This window comes from Trematomus bernacchii, unplaced genomic scaffold (genome assembly GCF_902827165.1).
Source record: "Trematomus bernacchii unplaced genomic scaffold, fTreBer1.1, whole genome shotgun sequence".
Taxonomy (NCBI): Eukaryota; Metazoa; Chordata; class Actinopteri; order Perciformes; family Nototheniidae; genus Trematomus; species Trematomus bernacchii.
This window is the reverse complement of record NW_022987616.1, coordinates 3,953,984-3,969,207: the sequence shown is the minus strand read 5'-3', so window position 1 is coordinate 3,969,207 and position 15,224 is coordinate 3,953,984. Positions and strand designations below refer to the sequence as shown.

At 39.9% G+C, this 15,224-nt stretch overlaps 1 protein-coding gene across 1 annotated transcript in view; it reads right to left on the bottom strand.

Moving 5' to 3' along the window:
- Positions 1–15,224, bottom strand: part of ctnnd2a (catenin (cadherin-associated protein), delta 2a) — a 208,383-nt gene that overhangs the window by 120,485 nt on the left and 72,674 nt on the right. Inside the window, 2 exon segments of the mRNA XM_034132641.1 lie at positions 1,884–1,988; positions 2,647–2,681. Of these exon segments, the coding sequence (XP_033988532.1) occupies positions 1,884–1,988; positions 2,647–2,681 (140 nt within the window).

Genomic DNA, 15,224 nt, shown 5'->3' with positions numbered 1-15,224 from the left:
ACTTTGACTTACGCAGACTGAGTGGGAGCTCCCAAACTCATCATCACTTGGCCTTGATGTTTGTTACATCGTGTGCTGCGTGACAGAAACTGTTGTGTGTCGGTTTCAGTGATGTGACCTAAAGTGTTTATGTGCTGGATGGTCAGATGATAGGACAGCCATTATGTTGATCGATTGTGCTAATGGTTTTATAGGAGATCATGTGTGTGTGTACATGTACATTTAAGTATTCTGTGTGTATACAGCTTGTGTGTTTGATAATGAGTTAGAAGATGAAATGGAGTATGATAGTCTCTGTTCTGACATGGAAAATCGAGCAGCTCAGTCAAATCATGAACAACTACAAAACATACCTAACATAAACGCAGGGTTTCACAGTTTTAAAAAGGTTTAAAGATAGCACTTTATACCAAGGCCCAAAGGAATCTCATTTCCTGATATTACCAGTTGTATTTGTGTCTCTCAAAACACTTATGTGTGTGTAGTTGTGTGGCTCTGTTGTGACACTTACCAACTACAGTATAAGCTGAGAGCAAAAAGCCTCTCTGTTTTGTGGCACCTTTCACTGAAAACAGCTTCATGTCACTATTCTGGGTATTTACCACTAAGCTATTTGCAGTGCAACTATCTGGGGGAAAACACACATACAAACACACACACTGGATTTGTCTGCACCCACACACTGTGATGCCTTTCATACAAACCCATTTGCAGAATGAGAAACACAGCTGGGTGTGAAGCAGGAGCAATAAGTGTTCCCACAATGAAAGAGAAAAATATATTTGGATTCAGATAAAGCACGAATGATGGAGATTCAGGGACTTCTTACAAGCAAGATAACAATCAGATTATCTATCGCCTCCCCACTGTTCTCCTATTTGCTTCAAAATGAGACCGACGATAAAGGTAAATATTGTAAATCAGCTTTCTAAGCTTTACCCTGTCCAGCTTTTGAGATACTCTATAGACATAAATCTGAATGCACTGTATAAGCAGATGTGTGTGCTATAACAGTCACACATAATGTAGGTGCCACACTAGCCAGCTCATTGTAGTAGTAGAAGCAAGACACATTGTAAAACGTTTAATATGTGATTAAACATTTCAGGTAGAAACAAACTAAGATTCTGGTGCCTTGGCCTCGCTCATCAAATAATACAAATGTGTTTCTATTACTTTTAGTGTGTAAGAACATTTTTTACATTTAAAAAATACTGTACTTACTTAATTTAAGTATATACTTTATGTCTTTTTCCAAGAACTAAACATGCTCACTGAAAGAAGAAATTAAATCTGAGTGAGAACTAAATATTACAAAGGGAATTGCTGCACTTAGGCTAGATATTTCATGGCTTAAGGGACTAATAAAAGAACATTTTCTCATTTCCTTTCAGCAAAACAATAATAATTAACAAAACACCCCATAATCTTTCAGTGCAAAATCAACCACGGTTGTAGTTTTAGTCAGATTGCCGCGATACCCCCTTCCCCTCACTGTTTTAAGGCATCACTGTGCATAACAATTAAAATGTGATTGATATTTTTTTATTTGAAGTAGTTCTGTTTACCCTAGCTGACGTGCCTGCTAGAGCTGTGCAGACAATTACAATGAAGAGAAGAATATAAATAATTTCCTGTCCATGCACAATGAAATTGTTTAAGATCATATGCACACCAAAAAAAGGAAGAAGCTCACATTAAATTTCATTTGGAGTTTGTTTTGTTTGGGTTGCATTTCTGCTTTGGTCTGAATCATCTCAATAGCACAAAGTTGATTATTAACACATACCTAAATAAGACACTATTTTATAAGGATTGCATCCTCCTTGCCCTCCCAAAACATACACACACAAACACACAAGGACGCGGGATATTACACTTACGTTCTCCACTGTCAAGTATCCCTGATTCCTGGAGTGAGCGAATGCAGGAATCTACCAGCTCCAAACCAGTGGTCAACTCGTCCTCGATATCCTTGTGTCCATCTGCTGTGAAGAGGATAAGGATGTTGAGTGTTAGATATATGACACTAGAGGACCAATCATTAGGTGTATCTCTATCAAAGAGTGTGTGATTGTGGACTTGCAGATTAACACTGACTGTCAAAGCAAACAGACGCCTTTTTCTGGCCGCACTTTGACATTCTGATATGAGTGAGATTGTGCTACTGTGTGAGTGTGCAATCATTTCTTAATCCATCAGGTATGTGGGTGGGTGCTTCTGCCCATATATTACAGGGCCCTTCCATATGTGCCTTGACACACAATTTTCCAAGTGTGTCAATCAGACAAGAGGCGGAACAGGCCTTGTTGCTGTCGGGACTATAAATCTATTCCTTAAATCAAGATGAAGGAGGAATAGGATAGCTAGAATATTTTTGGCGGTGTTAGTATGTGTGAACATTTCAAGGATTTCAGTAATAAAAAAAAATGGCAGTGACATGTTTGGAGTCAGATCTTGCAACCATACCTTCACATGCAGGGCGGAGCAATGTGTGTGTGTGTGTGTGTGTGTGTGTGTGTGTGTGTGTGTGTGTGTGTGTGTGTGTGTGTGTGTGTGTGTGTGTGTGTGTGTGTGTGTGTGTGTGTGTGTGTGTGTGTGTGTGTGTGTGTGTGTGTGTGTAAAAGCATTCATAGTGAACTTTACCTTGAGCGTTCCAGCGAAACTGCTCATCTGTTGAACTGCAAAAGAAGGAGGTAGCTATTAAAAACAACAATAGAACTGTAAATAAAAAAATACAAAGTATTAAGAAAAATAAAATATATTGAAAAGCTAAAACCTTGGAATCACCCCATTGTAAAGACATTCAGTGTTAAATGTCTGTATTTCAATATGTCTATTTAATATATAATGTACTGAGGGAAGCTGCTTATTGCCTACATCTCTGTCACATTCTGCTGAAGTATGAAAATAACGACAACAAAATATATATATATTAGGGGTGTTGAAAATAATCGTTTCTACGATGCGGACGTGGACGATTCGGTATCGATGCAGTGACGGAAGATAATCGATTATAGCGTAGTAACGTTGCTTCCTGATTTTCCGGCCGCGGCTTTACTATAACGTTTTTTTTTCTGTCACTTTAATATCAAATCGGTCGGTGACGCAGAGATCAGGGAACAGACGTGACAGCGGCACAGCGGCACAGCAACACCAAACACGGAGCAGTCTGCTTTATCCACCAACACAAGAACACCAGTCCAGAACCAACAGCAGAAGGACCCGCTCTGAATCACTCCGTGTCGCTGCGGCTCAGAGACACAAGGATTTATGTTTTTCAAAGATAATCGCGTTACAATCATGTCAGGTTTTTGGTGGATTTAATTAAGTCTTGGATTGCAGAGTATGAATGTCCTCTAGCAATTTTCAGACGATATATACGTGTGTAAAGTTTGTGAAGGCAGGAGGAAAAAAGCTTCCGCGATCACCGTCTCCTCTCCGTTCCTCCAAACCCCGCCCCCTCCTGAAAATAATGGCTGATAGTGACCCGATAGAAACTTTATTATTCACTTAATCACTGATTGAGATATAATGAAGCTAACTTAATCTCATACATTCATGGGATTTATGTAACAGTAAGACAGAGAAGGTAAGTGTGCACCCACATGCAGTATTTTTGTTTGTATATGCTATTGTAAATACTCCTGTTGTCTGCTGTGTTCAGACTCAAGTCCTGTGTGTGATGCCACATTCAGGACATTCAGTGTCCTTTTTTTAACAGAAGACCGTAGCTAGAAGCTGCAGCTAGACTGCAGAAGTATTCGTTTTTTGTTTTTGAGGATGGAACAACTTCACACACAGATATAGGGAGGCTAGACCTATACAATTAATTTATTTTGGTTTATAAATTAATGTCAAGACATTTATGTTATTGATTTCTGAAGCACTTTCTAAATAATAAAAAGAGAGTTCATATGTATTTACTGCATGTATGCATTGATGAAAAAGAAGCCATGTGCAGTAATATAGAAAATTGAGGATGCAACGCATTGGTATGAATCGTGATGCATCGTGATGCATCGGGATATCGAATTGAATCGAATCGTTGACAGGATAATCGTAATCGAATCGAATCGTGAGACCAGTGAAAATGCACAGCCCTAATATATATATATAAAATGAAACTCAATCACTCACTTATGTCAGGCAGCAGAGGCCAATTATTTACAAAACTAACATTTTACAGAATTAGCATTCAGATAACTTTCCTTTTATTCTCAAATGGATGGTGCTGCAGACACATAAACAAGGACACACACACATTCACACATGGACAAGAAAACAGGACTTCTTTTCCATTCTCTTGATGGCTGTCAATTGATCTGTGATTGAGCGAGCTGAACTGAGAGAAAAAGACGAAGAGGAGGCAGCAGGAGACAGACGGGCAGAGAGAGAGTATTGAGCGGCCCGCTGTGTGATCAATGCAGCAGACACAGACAGACTAACTGATACATATAGACTCTTTCATCTGACTTCATCTACACCATTAGACTGCCTGTCTGGACAAGTTGGCTTGTGTCTGCGTTTTGCCATTTAGACTGTTTGGTATTCCACATACTCCACTTTCTAATTGGACGTGTGTGTGCCTGCGCGCCTTGGGTGTCATTGTACACTTTGAGTCTAAAGTGCTTGTGTGCCTTCATGTGTGTCTAAGTTTGTTGAGGTATAAGAGAATCACTGAATATATTTACATGTGTTTATCTGTCTAATTGGCTGGTTGGCTGGGATGGTAATGGACTTATAGACATGGACAAATTCCAACAAACTTTCATAGGTTGATTTGACTGATTGAAATAATTTATTTTAAACACAGTAGAAAAACTATGAAGCATCAGTGTCTTGTAATGCATGCAGCTTATCATGGTCCACCATAACGATTGGCAACAAGACATGTTGTTAAGGAAGTAGCCAGTGGCAATTTGGTCTAAATCTGTTCAATGTGTTACGTGAAGCTACTAGGAAACACATTTTTTGTTGAATAATTTAATGTAGCATGTTAGACGGTTGACTGTGTGTGGACTGAATGGAGGAAAGCTTCAGGAGGCAGCATGTGTTGAGTTTCTTTTCGGTGAAGGTAACTATCTTGTCACTGCTTATCACTGTGACGCAGGGGGAAGGCATGAAGGCCTTTAACGTCAGATCAGTTATGAATCATAAAAGCAGAAATGTGATTACCTTATTATATAATCACAGCAATTTCGGAGAGAATGTTCAATGGATAAATCCAGTTAAATTAAGCAACTGGCTACATAGCACTTTTAATATTTTTAGAATACTGTTTTAATTACTTTTCACATGTATCATTTAATCTTTTTACCTGCCCACCCACATACTACTCTGCATCACTGTATTAGCACTCTGCATGTTTCCTTTTATTTCAGTGATTTTTGGAGCCAAAATAATACAATAACTGTATAACAAATTAAAAGATTTGACGTTGAAACAAGTCATAGTATAATCTGCATACTAAAGTTAACAGCTCAATGGCCAAATGTGCATGCTCCTGTTTGTAATAAGGGACTACATTATAATGGAAACTTTCTCAATAATTACTCTAACTGATGTAAGGGTGAATTGAAATAAACCATGTTAAGATTTACTGCAGCTGACTAGGATAATAGGAAACTGTCATTGTTGGGTTTGCAACAGCCTGAAAGATAGAGACACTGGGTTGGGACCAATAGGTCATTGGTTCAAATGCTCTGACTAGCATGGGAAATTAAAATAGGGCAATTAGTCCCCAGTTGCTTCTCTGTGGTGAATATTATGAAAATGTGGCTGCACTGTGTAGGTGTCCTTTGTGAATTAGTTTGACTGTCTGAATATAAATTAGGATTATGCTAAGCAAATCTTTGCTTGGCCAAAAAAAGGTGCTCCTACGGCTGAGCAGTGCTTTTCTTTTTTAATTAACTACTGTTCAGATACTAGTTAATTCAGTAAGGAAAAAAAACACATAGGGTTAAAGAAAGAAACACCTTTATCTTCAGGCTTTATCTTAAAGTGTAGTTTTCTGTTTTACATGCTGGCAGGGGCTGAACCATGACTAGGCTGCAAAAGGGCTAGGCTCAAGCTACAGAAGATGCTTCATCATGTCAGATGGACTCATGTCTTTTGACTGACTTGCAAATGCCTAATCTGAGTCGTTCATTCTAAATATTACACACATCTGTTGATGTAAACTTTGCACGGGAATGTGTCAGAAAAGGGCAGTAAACTCTGCTTTTAGTGTTGCTAAGTGAAATCCCAAATCATGTTTGTTAACGAATGACAAGATCTTTGTTGAACTAGTTACTTAAATCCAATCCTTATTATAGGATTGATTTAAATCAAGCTGACGCAGAGAGAGTGGTGTAGAGAGCTTAAGTAACACTGGCAGAACACACACACACACACACACACACACACACACACACACACACACACACACACACACACACACACACACACACACACACACACACACACACACACACACACACACACACACACACACACACACACACACACACACACACACACACACACACACACACACACACACACACACACACACACACACACACACACACACACACACACACACACACACACACACACACACATGTACCTGCAGGAAATACAAAAGGGTAACAACAGTAAACATTATGTCACTGTGTTAAAGTATACACTTTTCAGGAGACACTCAGAAGGCTGTGAGACTGAAGAAAACAGATTTAATAAGCACTGTGTTACTGTGATATCTGCAATATCACCACACCAGCGAGGCAGTGTTGACTCTTCAACAGTGAGCCTGTGTTAAAGAGACATTTCAAATTCACCTCTCCACTCTCCACTGCCACACAGCTTATATCAACAGCGTCCTCTACCGTTCCCCAGGATATCCTCAGGCACACAAACCCAGACACTCTGCTTAGCATTCACACACATACAGACTGGGAGGAATATATAGTTTTCTCCTATATACCTTAAAGGGGACCTATCATACAAAATGCACTTTTGTACGTCTTTTATACATGAATATGTGTCCCCGGTGTGTCAGGGAACTCACCAAGTGTCAGAAAACACAACCCTCTCTATTTTCCTCCATACCCAAATCTCTAAAAACTGGGCTGCAACGGAGCTGATACAGATTTGAAATTGTTGTGACGTCAGAAACAGGGAGCTCCGCCTATATGGGCAACTCTCCACCTATCAGGGGAATGGGGGGTTGGGCCACGGCCATTGCTGCTCGAAAGCGCTGGAGACGCTGTAGTACATATGCCAGGCCTGTAAGTGGCGCTGTAGTCTGCCACAAAAGCAGCGAAGAAGACTTCTCACAGAATCAGCCTTTGCAAAAACAGGGCTGGAAAAGAGCAAATAGAGCGAAATGAGGCATGGCTAAAATGCATGATCTGTTTGGTATTTTGAAAAAAAAACTTCACAGACATGTTTTATATAGGTATGGCCCTACAATATATTATTCAAATATAGCATGATAGGTCCACTTTAAATGTGTAGGGGTGTTTATATCTCATGGGCATAAAGAGAATCAAACACTCAAAAGTATTATTAGTTGATTTAAACATCAAACACAAACAAACTCCCTGGTGGTGCGAGCCTCGTGGTGATAGTATACTTTGAGTTACTAATTTGATAAAATCTGAATTACCCTAATATATAAGATACAGTAAAGTGAAGTAATGATGTGTAAATTCATACAAGTATGCATGTAAACGTTATATTGCTCTGTCCAATCTTGTACTAAAAAATATGTTGCATGTTTTAAAGTGTTCAGGTTGGAAGTTCAGCCTGGAATCCCATCAGCAACATCCTTCATGAGTCATTAGTCCTCAGCTCGGAGAGCATTACTCGAGTTTCATACTGCAACACAAGGTTCTGCTCAGATCCTGCAGCTGCCTCCCCTCACAGATAATAGCATTGAAGAACACTTGCCCGTCTTGATAAGGCTATCAGTGTAGATGTGTATGTATACTTCACCGTGTTCTCTCCCATAACACAAGAATACACTCAAGTACACATTCTGCACAAGGAAAGAAGTTATGGTACTAAACATATTGACATAAATGCACAACAAGTATGAAAGAACTGATAAAAAGCAACCACACACACAATTTGTCAAATTCAGACAAACAGAGAAGGGAAATGAAAAGCGATTTACGTCTTGCATGCAGTTAGAGCAAGAGCCTAATAGACCATAATGCCTCATCTGACATTTACCAATGCCACAGCAATAATTTGCCCTCGATACATCCTGACTTTCCAAGAACTAGAGAGCTTTCCAAGCAAAGATCCATAACATTTCCGAGTAAGTGACAATGGGTTTGCAATAGCATATCTGATTTAATACAACACACACATTGCAGAGAGGGAGAGAGAGGGAGAAAGCGTAATTCCCTTAGATGAGAAATACATATTTTAGTTTTCACATAATTTAGGAAATTTGGCCTAAGTTAAGTGTGTTATGTAAGTAATTATGGGACCCATCCATCCAAGTCAATATTAGACGACCTGGGAATGAGACCAGGTCGGGAGTTGGGAGGGATTCAGAGACTTGTTGAAGGAGAGCAGAATACAGACATGGTAGCTTGAACCCAAGTCTTCAAACTGAGGGGTTATCCCCCTGCTGACTTCACCACCCTGGACAACCTTTGTAAAATGTCTGTTGTCAGAGTGACTGCTGTTCATCAGGGCTGAAATAAACTTGAATGATCCAGAACCATTCAAGCCAAGCAAGGGGAAGTTGGTCAATACAAAGCAGTCCAGTCTATTTAATAGACCTTTTTCATTAGGCTATAAACCTACTAATTAGCTCTGAAGGAGGTTCAATGATTGCATCTCCCCCTTTCTCTCCTTCTATATGGCTTTTCAGACCGAGAGGCATGAGGACGGTGGGAACCGTTTTAGTGTTTTGTTCTTTGCCAAATGTTGCAGTTCTCCCCAGTTGCATCTAGAAGTCACTAAAAGCTCTTCCACCCAGCAAGTGTGTTACTCAAGTTTCATGACTAACGGTTCAAATTACATTACAGAGTGACACCTCAAGGACATCCAAGGTGCACATGGATTGAATGATATAAGTTTAAGAATCTATGGTTGTGAAACGTACGAGCTTCCATGGGACAGCAGATTCTTTCCAGGGAGAGAAATGCAATGAAGTGATAGGCACATTTTGCCAATTCACTTTAAGCCATAGAGCCGCCTTGGGAACGAGGCAACATCTCTTTTGAAGATACGTCTGTTGTATGGACACTTATCTGCCCACTGTTGGTTGTCATAACAACAGTTTTGTACTTTATCATCGTCAGGATGACAGGGTGACACCATAACGGCGATCTGTCAATCAAGCATGTGGGGGTGGGGTGTGTGTGTGTGTGTGTGTGTGTGTGTGTGTGTGTGTGTGTGTGTGTGTGTGTGTGTGTGTGTGTGTGTGTGTGTGTGTGAGACAAAGTTAGAAATAATTTAAATTGCCTTTGTGTTGAAAGTGGGCGAAAACACAGTGTGAATGGAAAGAATGAAATAAACACAAAACTACATCACACACAAGACTCAGACTTCACAAAAATATGTCAAAACATTGAGGCTGAAGAGCAAAATGTGTTTTTGTTTATATGGATGCAAGTATATCTTATTTTTCTACATATAGTGTGTGTGTGTGTGTGCCTGCGTGCATGTGTGTGTATGTGTATTTGTGTGTGTGTGTTTGCCTGAATGTACAGATGTGAGCTCTCTGATACTCTTTTCAGAAAGCAGTCTATTGTGTTCACAACAAGGCTGAGGACAAACTTTTGTGGATATGACAGCTGAGTGACAGTTCAACAGTCATGCTGGAAGAGAATTGTCTAGTCAAAGAAATGACTTCCAATGCCTGACTACTGACAGCTGCAACAAAAAACCCCTTCCTAAAAAACTACAAAGAAAACAATGCTACTCAAGTCAAATGGAGATATTTTGAATTTCTGCAGCTCTCTCCCACTCAGCTCCTTTCAAGTCCTACACATTCTTATGCAGATGTGTAGCCTATAATCTTTAACTGCAGCCCAGCCTGCACATACAACCTCACACAACATTTATTTATGTCTGTTGGTCAAAAAAGACAATAAAAAAGCAGCATAAAAAATAAAGATGCTAACACACTCCACTACGCTTGTAGCGTCTTTGCATCGGTAAAAAACCGATTCATTCATATAATATCCCCTCATCCTGTCAGCACTCAGCAGAGACGATCTTTGATCTTTGCTTCGCACTACCGAGGCCGAGAGTCTCAGTTATCAACACACATGGAAGTCGAGGAGAAAGAGAAACACAGCGCACCGAAAAATACCTACAAATCAAACGTTTGGCAACACTTCAGATTTTTCAAGAAAGACGGTCAACTTGAAAAATCGCTCGCAAATTGTAAACGATGCCGTGCGGCTTTAAAGTACACAAGTAGTACGAGGAACTTAGCGACGCACATAAAGAGGCGACATGGGGTCTGCGGCTGAAAAGAAAAACCTGAAAGTTAGACATGAGTCCAATCACTCAGTGAGGTGTAATGTCAGTGAGAGTGGTGTTTAGTTTACAGCAGCCTGTGACTGCCAATAATAGTTTAAATGTCTTCCTTACAATTGTAAGCAGTTATGAAATACCTGTTTGTGAAAGGTTATTTTCTTTATTGTTCCTATAGAAACCACTGCTTTCTGCTCACTGGTGAGTTAGCCTATGAATGAGTGTTAAGCACATCAGGCTGGCAGTTGTATGGGCATTGCACTATGGTAGTTGTTATTTGCACATTGTTAATTAAATGGTTTAACTGTGAGGTGTTATACAATTGTACTGTACTCTGGAGAGTTTTTTAAGGTAAAAAAGGTAAAAAAGAAACAGCATGATGGGATGCGCAGTACTAGTAGAGAGAACCAAATATGTAAAGCACTTTTTTGTTAATTTATGATTTGCTGCAAATAAGGAATAAAACAAAATCCTCTGTCGTACCATATTGAAGTATCATTATTTTGCATTGTGTTGAATCACATCGTATCGCCCTGAATCGCATAATGTTGAATCAAATCGCATCGAACTGTATCGCAACAGGGGTGAATCGTATCGTATCGCCTGGTGTTTCAAATGTATCGTTAATGTATCGTATCGTCGGCAACGTATCGAGATGCACATCGCATCGGCCTCAGTGATGGAGATGCACATCCCTAGTATACACACACAAAAACGTAACAAGGATTTACGTTTTTTAAAGAGCAGAAAAGCAATATGAAGTTCATATGTTAAGCATTTTAAGAGCTCACCAAAATAAAAGAAATTCTTTTTTAAAACATTTCCAAGAACATAATGTAAATCCTGCTCTACCAAACAAATATTGGACTTAGTCAGTTGTATGTCCTGCAGGGGGATTGCTCAGTCAGTATCCTTTTTTTTTTTTAAAGGGATGATTTCTCATGAATGTTCACAGCAATTAAAGAAATTCCAGCGACCGAAATACATACACACATGCACACCATTACTCTGCAATAAGTGTGTATGCATGGCCGAGTTTGTATGCTTATCAAGTGTGTGCTTCTGCGTGCATGCTTAATCACATTCCTATAGTTACAATTCAAATGCATTCATTGTGTGTGTGTGTGTGTGTGTGTGTGTGTGTGTGTGTGTGTGTGTGTGTGTGTGTGTGTGTGTGTGTGTGTGTGTGTGTGTGTGTGTGTGTGTGTGTGTGTGTGTGTGTGTGTGTGTGTGTGTGTGTGTGTGTGTGTGTGTGTGTGTGTGCGTGTGTGGGTTTCCACTATAAGCAGCACCTGCTGGTTGCATTATTTCAGCTCAGGAACATCTGCTGTGTGTGTCTAAATCACCAAGCTATTATAGTTATTACAGTTATTATGATAGGTGGGATATCACCGCTTTGCACCGGCACAGATAATGACAGAATACCTCCATGCATAATTCACCAGGGACACGCGGCCTGACACCGGGTGTGCCCTGTATTATTGTACTCCACACAGACAGGGACTGTCTAATATGTATACTCATCTAAAAGGGCTCACTGCAGCAAGACTGTTATGACATGTCATTGAACTGGAGATTAAAAGTTCTACTGCACAAAGTATGAAATGTAGGAATACAAGTTTTACTTTTAAACGATAAAATAAAAGTTTGCAGAATTTCATTGTTACATGTTAGTCCTATTAATAATAATATTTGCCTGCCTTGTAATTAAACCAGAGTAGTAAGCTTTTCTTTAACTTGTATCTAACAATATTCACTACATGCATGTCTACAGCAGGCAGGTATGTAGTGAGATAATAAAGAGCATACTGTATAGTAATAAAGCACCGAGCATCCACACAGCAGGAATAGATAGGCCTACCTCTCGTGCCTTGCCTTGTTAAACAGACTTGAATTGTCTTTTGTGTACTACATTGTATGCATTCTTTCAACAGTTACAAAGTGATGTAAAAGAAAAATACAATTTTAACAAGCATATCTGTAATATTAATTGAAAGACACGCTCCATTAAGGCCTCCATGACTGAACCATAATCACATGTGACAAAGTAGCCATAATGTTTGCATAACACTAGCATATAAATAATATCACAAGCTGTTAAGTACACAAGTTAAAAAGATGGCTGATGTATCAGCCCACTGCTGGCCCACAAAGGATCGACTGAATTCTGTAAACAGCTACCAGACAGCCCAGAATCATCACAGTGACATCAAAGGTTTCAACAGTTACAAAACTACATTTCCCAACAAAAATGCATATTTTAAATGATCGAACTGAAGATGAAAAACCAAATACTAAAATGTCATATGAAATGAATCTCAATAAGTATGCTCATACACGCTGTGTTACAGATTTAACCAATTATTAGACAAACAGCATGCAATTAACACTGATTACAGAAGCCAAAGGTGAAAAGAATTGGCCGGAACAGCAAAGATAATCTGTCAACTGTGTTGCTGGCTCACAGTCAGAAACCGCTTGGCCTCACCCAGTGGGTGTCACTGATGATTGATTCTACATTTAGACCAGTCACTGGCACTAACTGATATCTGAACAGTGTGCGGTCAATCATCAAGTGTTCATAGAGCTAAATGTGCTCTCTTAAATCAGCAACTGATGCTGAGTTTGTTTCCTATAATATAGTAAATAGCAATGATTATCTTTACATCTCTTGTATTATCACCATACGTTTTATGTTTTAAAAAGGACAGCGGTTGCTTTGCCGCTTCTGTTTGACATATGATTTTCATGAAGTGATGGAACACTTTCAGAACTTTAGCTTTCCAATAAAAACATTTTTATTTTTGGGCAAATCCAAAAATGTCTTCATCCATTTGTATCTACATCTTTTATCTGTTCCTTCCTTCCTCAGAGGAAGGTCCTCTTTTAATCAATTGTATGCAAGCATTCATGTTGCCATTAGTCCTATTTCTTTTAAACAACAAAAAAAGACATCCTGTTGTCTATGTCTTGTCTACTAAATAAATAGTTATCTCTTGCAGCCCATCAGGCACTTTGAAACTCATACACATAAGTCAATATGACACAGACACACACAGACTCACACTCAAGGGCAGTAGTGTGATGTCATGGGTGGATAGGACATCTCTGAGCTTTGGGGACTGAAGCAGTCGACGGTCTAAACCACTCATCCCCGGGAGGATAATCTTACCAATGATTTAGTGGGAGTCACCGAGTCACTCTCAGGAGCTTACACTCCAATGGAGGGATATATTAGAGTGTATGTGTGTGTGCGTTTCTGTGTGTGTGTGTGTGTGTGTGTGTGTGTGTGTGTGTGTGTGTGTGTGTGTGTGTGTGTGTGTGTGTGTGTGTGTGTGTGTGTGTGTGTGTGTGTGTGTGTGTGTGTGTGTGTGTGTGTGTGTGTAAAGTATGTTTGTGAGCATGCATGGGGGAGAGGTGATTCTCCTTACGCTGCTCTCTCTTTGAGGCCCCCATGAGACCAATTACCAACCCTCTGTGGCTTCACATACACACACTTGTAATCGTACACCTCATAAGAAGCATCGCTGCTTGACTGTGATCTGCATAATGGCTAAACATGAGCTTCATGCGTTCAATAACCATTATTCAGGAGGAACCACTTGAAGAGCAGAATAGTTGATTTTTGAATTAGAAGGACAGAGACAATTACAAGAGTTTAACATGTTAAGTCAGAAGAAGTGAAAGCAAATGTTAGTAAAGACAGTGTTTGATGAAACTAATGCTGTGTAACTTGTAAAAAGACAGCTTCATGAACAAATATATCAACAACAAGCCTCTTCAATTTCTGCCTCTGCCTCTAGAACAGACAACATAAAATGTTACAGAAAACATGGAGACTTGCATCCACCACTTCTGGTCACTTAGCACAAATCTGCAGGCTTACATTGTTTCAATAACTACACTTCTGGCTATTTCTCCAAATACCGTGTCTGTAAGTAGGCTCATTGTTCGCCTCACAATAGCAAGCTCCTGGGATGCATTTAATCATTTTCTTCAAACAATTCTCATTCAACGCTTTCCCACATAGGCAGACAAGATGTGCCTGAAAACAATTACGTGGCCATGTTCTGCTGCACCTATCACTCATTCCTTTCCTGTAATTAATGCTACAGACAGCTCATGTGTCACAGAGTATGGCCTCTTTGAAATGAATAATGATCATACGCTATTACAACAAATAACGTGATGTAGGTGAGTGGGCAGGTGAGTAAGAAAATTAGGCTTTCCACTAAGCCTACATGAATTATACATATATAGTATTTGTAAAGTGTGCATGTCCAGTTTATGTTTGATTGATTGATGAGGATGACACAGGGGCCCTGGGGCTTAGATTTAAATGAACTGGTAGGAGATATGTATTAATCACAATATATCACTATGCCTGGTCTGCAACGACTCAACGGTATCCATCTAAGACGGACGGACGGACGCACGCACGCACGCACGCACGCACGCACGCACGCACGCACGCACACACACACACACACACACACACACACACACACACACACACACACACACACACACACACACACACACACACACACACACACACACACACACACACACACACACACACACACACACACACACACACACACACACACACACACACACACACACACACACACACACACACACACACACACACACACACACACACACACACACACACACACACACACACACACACACACACACTCCTACTAAAATCAAAGTGTCAAGATGTCAAC